This window comes from Eptatretus burgeri, chromosome 2 (genome assembly GCF_056783735.1).
Source record: "Eptatretus burgeri isolate ZD-2024b chromosome 2, Ebu_testis_v1, whole genome shotgun sequence".
NCBI classification, from domain to species: Eukaryota; Metazoa; Chordata; class Myxini; order Myxiniformes; family Myxinidae; genus Eptatretus; species Eptatretus burgeri.
The window spans coordinates 69,652,718-69,671,846 of record NC_140962.1 but is presented as its reverse complement, the minus strand read 5'-3'; the positions used below and the strand labels follow the sequence as shown (position 1 = coordinate 69,671,846).

Here is a 19,129-nt window from a genome sequence, read left to right as displayed (position 1 = left end):
GTGACCAGACTCGGTCTTTTGCGTGTCATCAATCTTGGTGATTCTGCTTTTTGACATGCAGCACTCCTTTAATTAAATGCACCTTCAAAATGTTTATATGCAAATAAGATCATCCTCAGAATCTCCACCATGCTATCATTAAGGAAGTTAGCCATGCATGCACAGAGCGTAGCAGCAAAGCGATGCAGTGACGCTCAGTCTGGACCGTGTACTAATGGCAAGAACATCCAATCAAAGCTCAAACCATTACGTGTGTGTTTACTTATTTTTGTTCCATTATGAGCCATAAAACACGTGAACGAAAAAAAAACAAACAAACACGGAAGAAGCTAAATGGGTATGAACCAGAGATGGCAATTTGAGTCGCAAATTTTGTGACTTGTGATTTGACTTGAGCCTTGGCCTGAAACTCTTGAAACTTGACTTGAGACTTGAGCTTGTAGACTTTTTGATGATGATGAATGAATGAATGAACACTATATCAAAATAAATATATCTCAGTGATGTGTTTGTGACTCATTTTCATTTGATGTCTGATAGGATGTGATTATATTTGAAGACCACGAGGGGAAAACCAGAGATGTCACTTTTTATAAATTTCAGGGTTATTGCACCTGCCAATAGTTGGCAACATAAGGTTTCCTCTCACAATATTACTTTAACAAATAACCAGGGGTGTCACATAATTTATATGGTATAAAGTTTAGCCGTGCAATGAAAAAACAAGTGTTGTCAAAGCTGAACAACTAACTAAAAAATGAAAGGTTGTAAAACTTTCACAGAATAAACTCTGAGCACTACAATTGCCTCTTTGGTTATATCATGGGCTCCGTCGTTGGTGCATATCGTGGTTCAAGCCTGGTCAAACCTTTATTGTGACTTTTATGGGACCCACGCCATGGCTTAATGGTTAGTGCGTCTGAGTACCCATCCTCATTCGATGTACCCACCGCCCAATCAACCTGCTTAGGTATATGAGGTGACTTCGTCTATTGCAGGGGTGGTTTATCCTCGGTTTCCTCCCGGTTTTCCATCATATTAAGTAGTACGGTGTAAGAAATAGAGAATCCGTCGTCAAAAAGCGAAATACCCTTGAGTATGGCATTGAACACCAATCAAACAAAAAAACAATGACCGTTTAATGTTGAAAAAAATAATCTGTGATCACCAAAGTCATGTTATGGATGCTCATAACCAACAAGCATGAATTCGTTACACATCCTGGGTTAAAATTGCATGGCAATTATTAAACACGGGAATAACCAGTGATGTCAGTTTGCAACATTGATTCATTCTTTGCTCTTAAATTAAATAACACAGAAGCTTGGCAAATGCTACATGCTTAATTTGATCGGCCAATGATCACTCTTCCTTTTACTGGAAAAGAAATCTATATGACAGTTATTAAACAGTCCACCAAAGTCTTGAAACTTTGTTTTTCAGTTTCTTCAAAATTGACTTATCCTGACATCTCTGGTTTTCCCCTTGTGGTCTTCATTTATAAACAAAGACCGCCGGAGTCGCGTGCCGAAAGAAGCAAGAACTTGGTAAATAGATCGCGATCAGCTTCGAAAAGGTATTACTTGTATACTGCCCAAAGTGCTGCTGAGCTCCGAGCCTCCGATCGCACAACCATGTGTCTTGTGGAGTAAAAGGACGTAAATTATGGAGAAAAGCAAGTATAGCTATAGTATCTTTCATTGCATGGATTATACGTCCATGAATTCAGGAGGCATGTATCCTGTATGGCATGCATATGGAATTATTGTTGCTGCTGCTTGGTTTGTACCCATTTTGCTTCTTCTGTTTTTTTTATTTTTAGTCCACGTGTTTTGTAGCTCATAATGGAACTAAAATTGACAAACCCACGCACAGACACATAATGGTTTGAGCTTTGAGTGCACGTTCTTACCACTACACCGTCGAGACTGAGCATCATTGTGTAGCTTGCTGCGACTGCTCATACGTGCCTCATATCGTCATTGGTAGCATGGTGGAGATTCCGAGGATGATCTTATTTCCTCATAAATGTTTTGAAGGTGCATTGAATAAAAGGAGTGCTGTATGTTAAACATGTGTTATGAAAATTTCAGATGGCCCATCGACAACATCAAATTTAATTTGTCATCTAACAAGCTCAAATGAGCTAAGATCCTCGTCCTCTTAATGATGACATCATATAAACGAATATGACGTCATTGTGATGCATCAGGTTTGCGAATAATTATCTGTGCTAATGCCAGGCTTGATTCCCGCAAACAAAATTCAAACAGCTTGCCTAGTTTCGGAGATAATGGTATAGGCGATTTCCATTAGCGGCGATATTATGATGTCAACTTTTTTTCTCGGAAGAATTTCCAAAATCGGAGATGGTTACTGTCTGCGTGTGGGCTTTCTGCATATACATGGCAAGTTTCACGAAGATCCGATGAAAACTCTGGGTTGTGAAACAAAAAATAGGAATGACGTCCTAAAAATTGATATGACGTCATAGTGATGTATCATATGTTGTGTAATCAATCTCTGCTAATGTCCTGTTCGATTCCCACAAACAGAATTCAAAAAGCTTGCCTGGTTTCGGAGATAATTTTTTGTTGATTTTCCATTAGCGGAGATATTTTGACGTCATAACTTTTTTTTCTCGGAGGAATTTTCAAAATTGGAGATGGTTTCTGTCTGCGGAGGGTATTTTTACATATGTATGCCAAGTTTCAGGAAGTTTCGATGAAAACTGTAGGCTGTGAAACAAAAAAGTCCACAAGAACAACAACGTGAGTTAGACTTAGAGGTCCTCCACGAGGATCTAAAAACTCATCAGCAGAAGTAAGTTTTCTTTTCCATTGGACATTCGAACATGTTTCATTTCAAACATTCTCATGTTTGCACTGCAACACTGAGCCTATATTGATGCTGGTTGCGTGTGGAGGACAAGTCCTTGCAGAGTGTGTAGCTTCCTGAAGCCAACCCAGATCCGAATTCGAACTACATGTGACACACACACACACACACACACACACACACACACACACACACACACACACACACACACACACACACACACACACACACACACACACGAAGAAGAGATGAGGCAAACAGTCTCATAATACCTTGCACAATTGACTGACTGCGCTTCCCAGTAAGTTTTGGGGGGATGCTCTGCTGAACGATCCCTCCTTGATAGTTGACGCGTCATCTCCTGCTTGGCTACAGCGCAGCAAAGCGTCTGCGCCGATCCAAAGAATGGGCACGACCGTCAGGTGTGAGGGAGGGACTTTGGGTGGAGCCAGCGGCGAGTAGGTGGTTGGAGGCGGAGTCAGGCGGGTGGGTGGAGCCAGCGACGAGGAGCAGGCGGAGGCAGAGTTAGGCGAGTGGGTGGAGCCAGCGACGAGTGTGTGAAGAAGAAGACTGCGTGCAGCAGGTGAATGCAGAGTCCGATCCAAAACCAGGCAAGGAAGCTGAGGATGACCACCATGACGACGACGACTGACGATTCCGACTACTACCCTGGACAGCTTCGCGATCCGTCCTTTATAGACCTTGCGGTGCAGGGCGGGGCATCACCCTGAAGTGATGCGTCGTCACCCGAATCGAGCACTCCCATTGGGCCCCATGCACCACACGACCCGACCGTCATGGCCGGAAGCGGCCTTACTTTACATCTGGCAAGACATGTCCGAGGTACAGAATCATCTCGCTCTGAACCCCACGATATGGATCGCCTTGCACCGAACTTCGGAGACTGGCTGAGGGCCGCGCTGGTCCCGCACACCCACTCGGGCACCCCCGGCACGCTGCGGTTGGCGCTGATCAATGTGCTTGCTTTGTCCGCACGCCATGTGGCCCGGGTGATCCTGGCTGTACAGCATGCCTCCACTTGGTGGCAGCTTCATCGGGGCGGAGGAGCAAGAGGACGTCTGCCGTCCGTGGGAGATATTTGTGGCCGTGGTGGTGAGCGAGAATCGATGGTAAGATGCCGTCGTGAACCAGCACGCAGACCCGAACAAAGATGTGCGCCATGCGCGTCCCGTACAACGTGATCATAAAATACCATTGTAATCGGCGCACAGACCTGAATGAAGACGTGTGCTATTCGTGCCCCGTTCTGTGCGATGATAAATTATCATGAGGCTGCGCGCGGGTCCACCATTGAGCATGCGGTTATCTATTCTCGTGGCGATCTTCACAGGCGGTGGTGTGCGTGGTGCCGCCCCTGATCTGTGTCATGGATTGAAGGAAAGAATTGGATATAATTATTAGATCCAGAAATGGGTTGAAAAGAACACGCCGAGTGCATCCTGAACAGTGGGTGGAGGTTATCGCTGTGTTGCACGCGTTCCGTGCAGTCTGGTAGTGGAGGTTATTTATTGTTTGCTTCTGCTATCGGCCTCCGCGAAGACGCATTCTTGTCGTGAAGGGTGTGGCTGCAGTTTTTACAGGCGGCCGTCTGAGTGCAGTGCCTGCTTTGTTTTATTTCAGGAATAAGAGGAAAAGAGTAAGAATGCAGTTAGAGATATAATCAGACCTAACTACGAGGTCCACACAGCATACTTCATCCTGTTTGACCCATTAGACATGAGGGAAAGGTCTTGCTGTACGTATATTAATGAAATAACTGTCTCGGGACCACTGTATAATGGATTCCATTGCCTTGGAGGCATGCGGTTTCCAGAACTGCAACTATATATATATATATATATATATATATATATATATATATATATATATATATATATATATATATATATATATATATATATATTGTGTTGCGGTCTTCGCGCCCGCCGGCGTGCGGACGGCCACGTAACTCGAATCGCGGCACGTCGCCCACCGGACGGACAATCCAGTCGTGACCCTCTCGGACTAAGGCCGGGAACCAGTCACGGGTGGACCTTTCGGTCTCACCGCGATCGAGCCAATCAGCCCCCGCGTGGGATAGGGTTGCTCGCCAAATTCGACCTACCTAAGTACCCACGCGGAGGGTAGACCGGGCGATCGCACCTCGCCGCAGGTCGACTTCGGACACGGGCCACTTAAGCGACCCGTTCCGTACTATCAGAATAACCGAGCGGTGTTATCGTCGACCTCGACGGTTCGATTAATTATCGGGCGTATTCAGCCCACTACCAACCCTTTACGTGAAGCAAGATGAGGATTCAATGGAGGAAAAGACGAAGCGAAGCGGGAGAACAGTTCAACAATAAAGCACATTTATTCGCGGCACTCGGGAAGCACACAAATACAATTCCACCAAATGCACACAAAAAAAAGAAAACACAATTCCATTTACACAAAAAGCAAATATAAAAGTGAAAACACAGTGCAGAGCTAATACCGACTACCGAGCACACGGCAACACTTATACAATTCTACTTCACAGACGGCGCCGACAACACATACCCAAAACCAAGGAAAAGAAATACCCTCAAGGATGAGGCGGCCTGAGGCCGAGACCGGGTCGCGCCTACCCGTCTGGTGATGAGACGCGGAGCGGCGATGGCGCCTCACTCCGCGGGCCTCGCGGACAGTGTCTGGCAGGGGGTGGGAAAGGGGCCCCCTTGGTCGCACTATCTCAGCGCGGGGGGAAACAGGAGGGGGTTGTTGATGCTCGGGGTATAGAGGATCTTTATTATCCCTGGTGTGCGTCTCCACCTCGGCCAGGTCGCGCTGCCGGCCTCCCTCAGGCGTGCAGCTCCCGGCACCGACGCGAGCACCCCCTCGTCTGCCTTCGCCGCTGCCGCCTCTCCGCCTCTGGACTCTCCGACTCTGGACTCTTCTTTGGACTCTCCTCGTTGGACTCTCTTCAGCTTCTCCAGCTACTGCAGGCTTCGGGCTCCAGACTTCCACACCCTCTGACTGACGAACACGGTCCTTTTTATCCCCCCGTAGCTTCGCCTTTTACCCCCTCCCTTTGACCTTTCACCTCGCTCCCCATTGGCCCGAGAAAAAGTGGGCGTGAAGGCTTTTTGATCCACAAATTTGCATATATCGATCGTCCTGGAGGCGGGGCCAAATCGCCCCTCGCTCACCGATTGGAAGGCAAAAAGTGGGCGTGTGTCGTTTTTGATCCGTTTTTGAAGCACAAAATCCGTGATTTTGTACACGCTGTTCGACGTGCGCCCTGCACGAGTCCAACACCGGTACCCACAGCGGGGCAAGAACGGTGGCGATGCTACGGTTGCGAGGTGTGACGTGAAGGTCGTGGCGGTTGTGGTGAAGCGGCGTTGTGGTTGGTGGTTGATGTTGTGGTTGTGGTGGTAATCATGGCGGTTGGTCCAAAATAAAGATAGTAAAAGAAAAACGGCTATCCTGAAGAGTCGCAGCACGTATAAATGACATGTATTCCCACTAGACAACGGGTTTGGGCCTAACTACACATGCACTTACCGAGATACCTCACCTAAGGGACCTGAATGGTGGTTTGCGAATTTGGTAACCACAACAATATATATATATATATATATATATATATATATATATATATATATATATATATATATATATATATATATATATGTATATATTGTTCGTCTTTCGGCTGCTCCCGTTAGGGGTCGCCACAGCGGATCATCCGTTATGATCCGCACACTGATTTGGCATAGGTTTTACGCCCGATGCCCTTCCTGACGCAACCCTGGTCACCTCTTACGACACGGATAAGGATTGGGTTTCGCCATGATTCCTGGCTGCCCTACACCCTCTCATAGCGCGGCCCAGCGCAGAGCTCCCGCCCTGAAGCGATCCTCCAACCCAAGCCTCCGAGTCGCCGGATTACAGGCGCACGCCACTACGCCCGGTGTATATATATATATATATATATATATATATATATATATATATATATATATATATATATATATATATATATATATATATATATATATATATATATATATATGTATATATATATATATATATATATATATATATATATATATATATATATATATATATATATATATATATATATATATATATATATATATGTCCAAAGTTCCTGAACCGACGAAAGACTCCTATTATAATCGGACCTGGTAAATGTCCTCTCCACCTACGTCTACCTTGGAAAGGCAAAGTGTCTCAAAGTTTTTAAAACCAGAAAACCAGTGTCCTATTCTTACTATGCTGTTCAACCACGAGTGATTTTCACCAACCGCCGTTTGCTTTCGTCAATCAAAAAAGACGTTCTGCCCGCCTCACATGAAAGTAAGACTATTTTCGAATTTCAGTGTGACACGAGGTCCATGGGTCGCACATCTTTGAGATCGAAGGATCGCATTGAACAACATGTCCCTTTGGGGATCAGGCATGGCCAGTCAACCGAATGGAAACAACGCATTTGGGCTTGTAAGAATGTACGTAGTACGACAACTATTCCCTGTCTCTCTGCAATTGGTCACCATTTACTGAATAATCCTCAGTGTGCAGAGCAATAGCGTTTCGGCTGGTTTAAAATTCTGCGTGGGGGATGAAGTTTAGCTCACCTTCGTGCAATGGAAGCTGCATTCATCGGGTCAACCAACCCTATTCTTTGTGGACGGAAATAATTTATCCAAACTTTATATTTATGTTGACAATGATGGCTTGACTATGTGACAACTGTACCACAGTCAACATTGAGTCGTCATGAAAACCACCCCCCACGAGTGGGCTGAGAGAGACAGAGAGCAGAGGGAGCGACACCAGGGAAAAGGCAGGAATAACAGAAAGGCCTTCGACCTTTCTGCGATGTGAGAGTTACAAACCTTGTACTTCAGCCTCGTTGCTGGATATTCCAATCATGTTGAGAGCTTCAGATTCCACATAATCCAGGAGGGAGACATGTGATGTTGAAGCGTGAGCTTATAGGTTGAGAGCAGTACTGCATTGAGCAAGGGAAAAGGCTTTGTAGGTTGTAACTACTAATTTTGTGTTTAAAGAACGAGTACACCCGATGTTATTAGAAGCGTCCTTGGAAAAACGCCACGATAAGCTATTTACTTTCACACAGCATTTGTCCAATGAGGGAAAATCCCCTCGGGGAGGGGGATATTATTCGTACGACCAGAGCACCCGCCCTATGGGCGATCTTGTTCCAAGCATGCAACACATTTTTGTGATGGGTACCTTTATTTGGGCGGTGTATAGCCAACTGGCAGCTCTGTATAAGCCAAACAAAAATAACCCATGAAGTTTCGTGCATGAAGCAAAAACATACATACTGCTTATAATTCAAAACACCTAACTGCATTGGAAAACGTGGGGACAGGAATACTGCACTGTAAATGGTGAGGACTTGTTATGTCCTCCCCCACCTTGAGGCGGCGCGACATGATACACATTTAAATGGAGAATTTGTGTCCTTTCACCCTCCCCCCAAGACCACTGGCAAAGATAAAAACACCCCTATACGTTAATTTGGGGTCATGCTGATCCTATGTAGCAAGTGTGGATGTCATGTACCCACAATTGTGAGAGGAGTTATGTGCCAAACAAACAAACAAACAAGCAAACACACCAACACCGGTCTGAGAATTTTAGTGAGGATAAGGGAAGAAAGGGGGAAGTTATTGTGAATTTAACGTTCCATCTTTATTTACTTTTCATTGTTCTTAACAGACGGGGACAGGAACAAAGCAGGCGTGATAGGCCGAATGGCCTTCTCATGCGCCAAAGCTTCCTGTGTATCTTTGTGTAACGTTGTTAAGAACGGGGAAAAATGTTGGGGATGAGGGTGCATAGAGTTGAAGGAGGGAGATTGAGACTTGGGAAAGGGGGGTGGGGGTGGGGGGATTGACAACTTCGAGTTTGGTGCAGTTGAAGACTTGAAGAAGAAAGGGGGAGGGGATTACAGAATTTGGTGGGGGGAGGGAGGGCAGAGATTGGAAGGAGTTGGGATCGAGGAGATTGAGGCTTTTGAGGGGGGCGGGGTTGGGATTTGACGACATTGGGTTGGGAGGGGGTTTGAGGATTTGAAGAAAGGGGGAGGAGAGCAGAGTTTGAGTGTCGTGCTCGGGTGGGAGGGGTGGTGGCAGAGAGAGGATAGAGTTGGGAGGGGTGGTAAGGAATTGTGTGTGTGTGTGTGTGTGTGTGTGTGTGTGTGTGTGTGTGTGTGTGTGTGTGTGTGTGTGTGTGTGTGTGTGTGCGTGTGTGTGTTGGGGGGGGGGTGGTGGTTGGTGACCTAAAGTCACATTTTGCATTATGCAGAATTTCCATGTGTCCCAGATGGTTCAGTATTTTAGGTCCTCAAGGTCTTTTGGATCTTTTGGGGCCTCGAGGTCTTTTGGGTCCTCTCGACCTTTTGGGTGTCCGGGGTCCTTGGAGTCTTTTGCACGCTTTGGGTCTGGGGGGGAGGGGGGCTTGGGGTCTTTTATGTCTTCTGGATATTTTCAGTCTTTCGAGTGTTCTGGGTCTTTTGAGTGTTTTGGGTAGATTTGAGTCTTTGGGGTCTTTTAGGTCATTGGGGTCTTTGGTTGTCTTTTGTTTTTTAAACAGCTGAGTGTGAAAGGTGGGTTCTTCTGGGTCTTTAAGGGTCTTTTGAGTCTTTTAGGTCTTGTTTCTTTGGGGTCTTTAAGGGTCTTAAGGATATTTTGCGTCTTTTCAATCTTTCGGGTCGGGGTCATTTCGGTTCTCAAGGTTGTTTGGGTTTTCAGGGTCTTTTCAGTCTTATGGATCTTTTGGGTCCTCAGGGTCTTTTGGGTCCTCATGGGAGGGAGGGAGGGGAGTCTTTTGGGTCCTCTGTGTACTTGAGGTAACAATTGTGTGTGACATCAGCTCAGCTGTCTAACCAATGGGTGAAGAGCAGATATACATACATACATACACTTGCTCCATTCTATAGAGATTAAATATTGCTTTGAAATAACATTTTTAGTCTGCTATTATCATTGGTGTTGTACAAGCAAATACTACCTGTCTTTTCGCTGATGGGAATACTGAGAGGGGTGTGGGGGAGAAAAAGAGAGGCGAGAGAGTGAGGAGGTGGAGGGGGGAAGATAGGGAGTGAGAGTTAGGAGGGGTGGGGAAAGGGAAGGCAGTATGAGGTGAAAGGAAGGGAATGCAGACATGCAGTGGAGCGTTGATTACGATTCATACTGTCTTGTCTTAATGAGTCTGCATCGAATTACAGTGAAGATGGAAACAAAATAATATCTGAAAACCATTTTCTACCGGTCATACGATAAATAACACCCAGAGACAGAGACAGAGAGACAGACAGTTTCATCTTTTATTCGAAAAATACAAAAACACCCAACTCAAAACAAGTTAAAACAGCAACAGAGCAGAGAGCGGGCCAATCATATTTGAGAAAAGAAAAGGAAGAGCTGGGATTAGACCCTTATTCCCAATCAAATACCAAATCCCCATCAACGACACTGCACAAAGACTTTGCCACCCAAGTTCGCTCAAATTCTGGGAACTTCCCCTCATGTTTATAAAAATTAAGCTCGAGTTTAATCCGAGTAACCACAAGATTCTTAGAAAGCAACAATGGGTTGCAATTCCTCTCAGACAAACCTTCGAGTTTCACCTTCCGAGTCTTATAGGTCACCATCTTTTCCTGAGCCGACAAAAAATTGGCGAAAAGCGCTTCCTTTCTCGACTCAGGCAAGGATTTGATACTCAAAAATGAAAACTAAAATTAAAACACAGAGATAGATTGCGAAACAGTTTCTTCAGCAACTGGTATAGGGAATTTAATGCCGACCCTCAACATGTGTATGGAAAAGAGTTTCAGCAGCACCACATAAAAGGACATTCATCAGGTATCGATTCAGAAAAAATGTGTAACAGATGATATGTGGGTAGAATCCAATGGGCTCGTCTCCACTGAAGGTCTCCAGTTCTTTCGGGTATAAGCCTTTGATAAAAACTATCCCATTGAGGTTGAGAGGGGGATACATCCGGTAACAAGCACGCCCACTTCCAATCCTTCAATTTAGGAATGGTACACACTCAACTCACACAAGCCTGATGCAAGTTTCGCCGTTCATCTTGAGATGATGAGCGGGAGGCCTTCCAAAGGAGAGGAATTGAAATGCGATAGACCGAGCGGGGTCGTACAATTATTCTAAAAAGCACAAGATCTAGAAAAGGACATGCAGGTCCGCATGGCCTTGACAGGGAACACTTCCTCAGCTCTTAACGAGGGGTACTTTCTCCCCATGTAGTTTATTGTCATGGAACCTTTTCAAAACACCACATAGCACAAGATAAATGTGTCTTGCTGACCTAATGCATCAACTTCTACCAGAGCAGCAGCACTCGTCCAATTTCCTGCCCCGGTCAACAGATCATATACTCTCCGAATGTTATTCCCAACAAATTTCTCAACGAGTCTGATCTTTTGGAATACTTTCGAATAGTCGATTGTAAAAGAGGGGTTCACGCAAGAACATTTCTTTTGTGTACGACGTTTTCCAGCAGCTCACTTTAAACGTTTTCCAAGCATTCAGCATGCTGGGGTAGAAGGATGGTCATTGTGTGAGGTCTAGGTGTTGGGCATCAATCAGAAAAAAAAAAACATCCTGCGAGTAGCCCAGGGCACCAGCTCGGCTCAGAAGAGAGTTGGCCAGAAACCTCCAAGCCAGGCACAGATATCCATGTAGCAGGTGTTTAATCGCAGTCATATGGGAAGCCATAATCTAACTGTTCAAGTCCGCAAGGCCTTGACCTCCTTTGTTCAAGGGAAGACTCAGCACTCCAAGCCAAACCCAGTGCTTGCCACTCCAAAAGAAGTCAGTTAGAATCCTCTATATGTTTTTGACCAAACTCTTTGGGGGTTGCACCATCTTGAAATGATGCCAAAGCATGGATGCCACCCGCTTGTTGAGCACCAACACACGTTCCCTATATGAAAGTTGAACGCCCAAGCCTCTCCACTTCATCAGTCTTTACTCAACGGAATCCACCATACCTTCTCAGTTCTTCTTTTCCACAGTTTCATTTCTGAGAAAAAAAACTCAGGTATTTAATACCTTCAAAACTCCATCTGAGCTGAAGTGGAAGGGAAGGCAAGGATCCACTGGCTTGACCCATCCACAAGGCCTGGCTTTTGCCCCAATTTATGACAGCTGCCGTCACTTTGTGAAATAGCTCCAAGTTCTCTTCAACCAAGCCAATATCTTTGGAATTTTTCACCAAAACACAAATGTCATCCGCATAGGCTAAGAATTTAACTTCATGCTTTCCCGACACTTTAAAGCCGACAAGAGATTTCCTCAGCACTATCAATCGGGGTTTAATACTCGAGGCATAAAATACCAGATAAAGGGCAGCCCTCACGGGTCCCCCACTCAACCTTTACAGGTGGGATCAGTTCGTTATTGACTTTAAGAATAAATTTGATTGTATAACAGCTTAATGCAGCAACAAACCTCCTCAACCAAATTTTTCCAAAACTCCAAATAAATGCATGCGTTGCACCCTTTCAAAAGCGTTTTCCTGATCAAGATACACAAATCCAATTTCCTCTATTTATTTTACATACCTTTCATGAATCTTGAACAAGAAAAATATTGTCATGAATCTGACAGCCCATAACACAAAAACATTGACCACAGTATATCAAATATACGAAATAAGAGGATAAACGTCATGCCAACGCTTTGGCAAAAATCTTATAATCAACCGATGCAAGTGAAATAGGCCGCTAGCTCGTGATGATCTGCGGATCTCCTTTCTTTGAAAGGAGTGTCGCCACTGCTCTGTGGAAGCTGAGGGGAAGTTCACCACCTTAAATTTATTCTTCAAGCACGTCGAGCAAGAAGGGGCCTTTCATGGTTCAGAAGGTCCTATAGATCTCTATTGGGAGGCCATCCAGGCCTGGTGCTGTTCCGCTTTATGCTATCCAGCGCCGAGATCAGCTTGATGCTCGCCTCTTTGCTGAGGCAGCTCCGTTGTAAAATGCTTCATTGCACATTCCTGCACATCCTCATTAGAAAATAACTTGAAGTGATCAGAAGTAACCCTCTTTATCTGGCTTTGCGACACACCCTTTTCCCCTGGCTGCCTGAGGCATCCCATTCGCTTCTGTGGCATTGATTCTTTTTCCAGATTAAAAAAACACTTAATGGGTGCATCTATTTTGTATAAGCGATCCATCCTAAGTCTTATCATAGCAGCCATGGCCTTATAATTTACAATATTTTGCAGAAGAGATTGCTTCTCCACAAATAGCATGTGCTTCTGCACATCCAGTTGTTTGCTAAATGACCTTGCAAATTTGTGCCCCCTCTTTCCAGAACATTTTTCTTTACTCTTCTTTGCTTCGAGGTAAACATTTGAAACTGTTGGCAAAACACTGCAATTTGTGCCTTCGCATTGTCCCACCAAATTTGCAAATTAACAAAAAACTCTCTTCTGCAAACAAGGTCCTGCCACACCACACAAAAGGCTTCTTTGAAGTAAATATTACTGAGAATATCTGTATTTAATTTCCATAAAGAAGAACCCCACCCCCATATGGGATGTTATTCTAAAAACTATGACAATTAGACTGTAGTCTGAGAAACCTGAGTTGATAATATCTGTTCTCAAAACCTCTTTCATCATCTTCCTATTAACACAAAATCTATCCAACCTCGCTAACATGACACTACCTTACAGGTCTACACCATGAAAACCCACACTCATTAGGGTGCTGACACACTGTTTGGAGCATACACATTCACAAGAATACACCTGCAACGATCCAGCACAAAGATTGGGTGGCTAAATATCTCTGCACAACCTCAGTGAACATGACAGGTGGTTTGCAACGCAGGATGCACAAAGAAAGCAATTCCTGTAGCCATGGAATCTTCATCGCCAAAGAAAAGTTGTCCTTTCAACAACTGCCTCCAATCGGCATGAGAATTTGGGGAACTGTGAGTTTCCTTCACCAGGACAATCCCCAGCTCTCTTTATCAAGGACTTAACCTGGAGCTTACACCCTAAGGCTACCCCTCCATAAATATTGTGACGTCCACGGGACTTGAACAGTCACGCCAACGTAGAATGAGCCGAAACGATGGAGGCGGTTTATTTATTTATAACCCAAACATGGCGGTTCTAATCGCTCTACCGCAAACGGGAAGAGGAAGGTGGCACGAGTCACTTTTTACTGAGTTGATGATGTTTATTTGTTTTTTATTATTACCAGAAATAACAAGACTCGGCAAGAAGAGGGATCCGGGGCGATTCGATGGGATGGTGTGGGATCGGGCGTGGGGAAAAACACAGACAATTCCAATGAATATACAGTTCTCAATCCCTCTAAGGCGCCAAGCACGCACACACACACACACACACACACACACACACACACACACACACACACACACACACACACACACACACAACGTAGCTATTTCTGGTGGTCAGGCTGGACCGTGGTGTGGACGCAACTGTCCCTGGATCGGCGTCGGACGAGCTGGCCTTGCTCTCGTCAGGGGCGGGGGGGGGGGGCAGGAGAAACCGTGGTGCTATCGACCTCCTGGTCTTGGCCCAAGTCTGCTCACAGCCGCCAGGGATCCAGTTCTGGCGCCAAGTTGTAGATTCAAGGACAATGCAGCCAAAGAATCGTTTCATGTTGCAATGATAAGAGTTTTGTTTTGAAGTTGTCTTTTCTGATCCCACCATGTGATGTACAGGCTGGAGGAGTTTTGATGATCATGAAGTGTTCTCTGCGGAAGAGCATGAGGTGTGCAAAAAAGATGCTTACGTGCTGATGTACCATCGAAGGCGCAGTCCGACGGGCCGCACCTCATGCTAGAGATGCCACCATATTGTGCAAAAGGGCAGAAACAGCCACACACCAGGTACTTCCTCTTCTCCTTCTTGCTTATGGCAACTTGACTGCCAGGTAGCTATTATTTTCTTGGAGTGTGACAATGCCGTGGATGCTGTACCCCCATACCAGTGCACTGGTACTCATTTTGCTGACCTTGGAAGGATGATGGGCTGAGATGACGGACTGAGTCAACCCCACCTGATGTAAATTCAATGGATGGGTGCTCGAACTCAGGACCTAAACATCCTGAGCCAGTCATCCGAACCACAAAGCTAACATCAGGCTTACCCCAGGTACTGTGTTCTTAAAAGAGGTGAGGGAGGGAAGAGTTATAAATAATGTTTAAAAAGGTCCCAAGTCGTTTATCCGATGAAAATGCCTTCCGAGTCCAAGGATACAATGTGATGAGGGCAAATAAACCCGAAATCCAGATAGGCGGCTCCGTTTGATGTGTAACTGATGCTGACCATGTAATCTTTGTCTGTTTGACAGAGTCTCTGGGCCGAGGCATCCGGGTTGGAGGGGACGCCATGGTGCAGAACGATGTCCAATGGAGATCGGGAGAGTCCTCCTCACACTCCACCTTTCCATATATAAATATCTATATATATATATATATATATATATATATATATATATATATATATATATATATATATATTATGCACTTTAGCAATACTCATGTTTTTGCTTCATTTTCCTCAATCCGGGTTATTTTTATTTTCAGAAGCGATCAAGGTAGCGGTCTGTTGATAATAATTTTCCATCCAAGGAAACTGAAAATTAACTTTTTCACCTTCACCTAATGGATCCAGACTATGACCGCCCTCCATTTGGAGACGATCATCTGTCCCATTTGGGACTATTCATTGTCAGTTCTTGCAAGAATGGAATCAAGATGTCATGAATAGGTATTTTTTGGTTGCCTCTTGCCCTCTGGAGGTTATGGTGGGAATTTGGACTTTGGTCGCACCTGCTCTTATATCTCGCCTGCAAAGCAGTGAGCTGCCAGTTTATTGTCAGGCTGAGAGTCACACCCAAACCAGACAGCTTGAAAGGAAGTGCTCTATCTGTGCATCATCACGTCAGACATATTATCATTATCCTATTCTGAGAAAATGGTTCTCATAAGTAACTGATCTTTGTTGCTTTGTTCTCTCAGGCCCGAGTTTTACACCAAAACCTGCAAGAAAATCAGTGGAAGGACCGAATGGAGGGAGAAGTGTTTCAGAAAAGTGAATTCCAGTGGTGGGAGTTGTTGAGGACATTGTTTGGTGGATGTTGTCACTGCGCTATGTTTAATTTTTTGTCAACCTTTTATTGCACAATCCTGTACATCTGTTATTTGAAAAATAAATCATCATCATCATCTTCCATGTTGTGTTTCTTTAATATGTGAGATTTGACTCTTTTCCCCATGATGTCCAGGATCTCTTCTTCTTGATGAGATGTTCTCGATGCAGTGAGGTTCTCAAAACTGGGCTTCAGGTGAGAGTGTATGGAATGAAAGTGTTAAGTTTCCACATGTGTTCTGAGCACAGGGTTTCTGGGGAGAATCAAGCAAAAGGGTAAAAGAGAAGACTGAAAACTACACTTTCAAAAATAAATCTCAAAGTTCGATGATGATGAGCAGAAGCAAAGATGAAGTCATCAGTAAGAACCTTGGTAAGATTAGCGCTCAGCTGCTACTTCTCCACCCTCAAACCCATCCAGGCACAGCCAAGTGAGCCTTATTCAAATAAATAAATAAAATAACCGAGATTTAAAAAAAAATTCTAGCTGCCAGACCATCCGTCCGATCAGGTTGAAATTTAAAACGTATATTCCCCATCACCACGAGATCATTTGTGAAGTTTCATGTCGATTGATTAAGCGGTTTAAGAGAAAGGATTTCAAAAATCTTTTTCTCAATGTAATATGGCTGCCGGACCATGTGACCTCTCAATTATTAGTGAATACCCTGGTATCCCCAAGGCTGAGCGAACATTTCTGTGAGATTTCTCATTGATCTGTCCTACTGGTCTGGAGAATATTTTTTTTGTTTTTTCCGGTAAGTCCAATATGGCTGCCAAACCTTGTGACCTCTGACATCATATGGGTGAACCTTTTGTTCATCATGAATGGATAGGCGGTCATACATGTTCGGTTTCACCTCTTTCTGTTTTGCCGTTTTTGAGTGTGTGGAATGTACGTTTGGCATAAGAGAGGGTTGGGGCTTGCTGTATCGGCCCACATCAGCAAAGGCTGTGACAAAGCGGAACCCGCCACTGGGCTTCTTGATCAAGAATGAAGGATTCAGGTATTCCACAGTAATCCCCATGTCCTCAGGGCGAGCAACGACTCCAAGCTTTTCTAGTTCATCAAATTTGTGTTGTAGTTCACGCAGTTTATCTTGCGCATACTGTGGTAGACGGCCTTTGCGTTGTGGAGGCTGAACGGGGCCGATGTTAACAACAGCCTCAAAGGTGCCTGCAGCACCATTGTAGCCTTGGAACACTGGGTCAAACACTTCATCAAACTCTTCAAGAAGGGCACAAAACTTTGATCGTGTTTCAGGAGCGAACATGTTATCAGGGTCGAGGGTGACAGTCGAAGAGTGTCCTGAGAGTGAGGTGAGTGTGCATTTTAATTTGGGGGGGGGGGGGCTGGTCTCGGTATAGTCATCTGGGTGTTCTTCGGGTATGTACACAGAGCGGATTTGGCAAAATTGCTCATGTGGTTTGAGAATTCGTGGTTCGTTAGTTAAATTGGGGATCCGAACCTTCCCGCTGATGCTAAGGATGACACTCGGTGGGGGCCAGTACTCAATGGGTCGCAGCGACCTCGCACTGGGGCATCCATGCGAGGTTCGAGTGCGAACGCTGAGTCGACACTTGACATGTCACATGGAAGGACCATTTCGATGAACTCACCGGGCCACAGAGTAGTTGTGTGTGGCTGGGGCACGTACAACATGAGCTCGGCGTACTGCATGGCGATTACGGCTCCCTTCCTGAGAACCATAAACTTATGTGGTGCCGTCACCCAGGATAACTTGATGCTTCGCAGGGCGGATTGAGATGTCATTAGACTCCATGAAAGGTGTTCCTGCTAGTACTTCTTCGTCAAGATTTTCGACAACCAGGCCCTCAAACTGAAATTCCCTTCCGTCGTGAGTCAGTGTCAGTCTGGTCTCACCAACCACTTGAAGAGGGGAAGACCCATCAGCCTGACGAGCGGACTGTGCACTCTTCTGAATCTTGGCTCCAAACCTCCTTACAGTTGTCTCACGAATCAGGTTACCAGTGGCCCCACTGTCGATGGTTACTCGGGTTGTGTGGTGGTCGTGGAAGGTGTCTAGATATGGAGACTGGCGAGTCTGGAAACGCGAGATAGTGGATGCTTCTGTATAGTCTATGTTATTAACGACCTTGTCCATATGGGCATATGTTATGTCTCCAGACTCGTCGTCTGACTCTTCAGTTATGTCAGCCACATGGTGTGTTCTGGCGATGTACCGACGATCTCGTTCGGGGAGGAAAGGACACTCACTGAGGAAATGACTGTAATCAGTGCGGCATACTTGTTTGCAGAGGGGACAGGAATTCGTAAGGTTGTTGGAACGAGTCCCTGAAAAGACTTGACGATGTTTCGACGATGATGGGAACAATGCTGGGCACATTGGATGAGCCACATTTCAAAGTTGGCCTCCAAAGCCAGATACTGACGAGGCATCCTCTGTCCTTCCTTGGCACACCTGAGCTCCTATCCACCTTCAAGACTTTCATCCGCAACTCGATGGAGAACTGCTCTCCCCATCTGGGCTCCCCTGCCTCACATCTTGATAATATTGATGCTGTGGAAACAAAGGCCTTCAATATCATTGGAATCTCTTGTGATGAAGCTGAGTCTATGGGCCAATCACTTCGCCATCGCCGACAGGTCGGTGGTCTCTCTGCCTTCTTCTGCTTCTTTTCTGGACTTGCACCCTCCGCCCTATCTGTGCTTTGCCTCCCCTCCTCCCCCCACCCCCAGGTATATGTTGGATGCACAGGTTCCATTAACAATCCCCTCCTTGTGAACTGCCTAAATCCAGAACCACTGCTCACCTCCACTGATTTATTCCTCTCTTCTTTTTTTTCCTGCCTGTGGAACCACCTTCCATTCTCTTCAATCTCGTTCTTCCCTCCAGGTGTTTAAGATCGCTGTTCACCACCATATCATGTCATCCTCAATGTAAATCATGATATTTTTGACACTCATTAAACGACTTCCCAAAATTTTGTTTTATTGTCCAATATTGTCCACTCTTTGCGTTCTCCCCAACCCTTTATTGTTTCCTGCATTGCTTGTTTGTCCGTATCCGTCTACTTTTCCACGAGCCGATAGCATGTACAT

The 19,129-nt window shown here is 45.3% G+C and overlaps 2 protein-coding genes across 4 annotated transcripts in view; both read left to right on the top strand.

Moving 5' to 3' along the window:
* LOC147032248 (serine/threonine-protein kinase NIM1-like) overlaps positions 1-16,383 on the top strand; it is a 69,101-nt gene extending 52,718 nt beyond the window's left edge. For 2 of the 3 annotated variants that reach the window (XM_085869676.1, XM_085869674.1), the window contains 3 exons: positions 14,613-14,780; positions 14,882-15,663; positions 15,915-16,383. The gene's annotated coding sequence lies outside the window, so the exon portion shown is untranslated. The remainder of the gene's footprint in view (positions 1-14,612; positions 14,781-14,881; positions 15,664-15,914) is intronic. The other variant, XM_085869675.1, reaches the window with a different exon arrangement.
* A 1,844-nt stretch (positions 16,384-18,227) lies between these two features.
* LOC147032247 (uncharacterized) overlaps positions 18,228-19,129 on the top strand; it is a 10,630-nt gene continuing 9,728 nt past the window's right edge. Inside the window, exon 1 of the mRNA XM_085850564.1 lies at positions 18,228-18,339. Within this exon, the coding sequence (XP_085706690.1) occupies positions 18,228-18,339 (112 nt within the window). The remainder of the gene's footprint in view (positions 18,340-19,129) is intronic.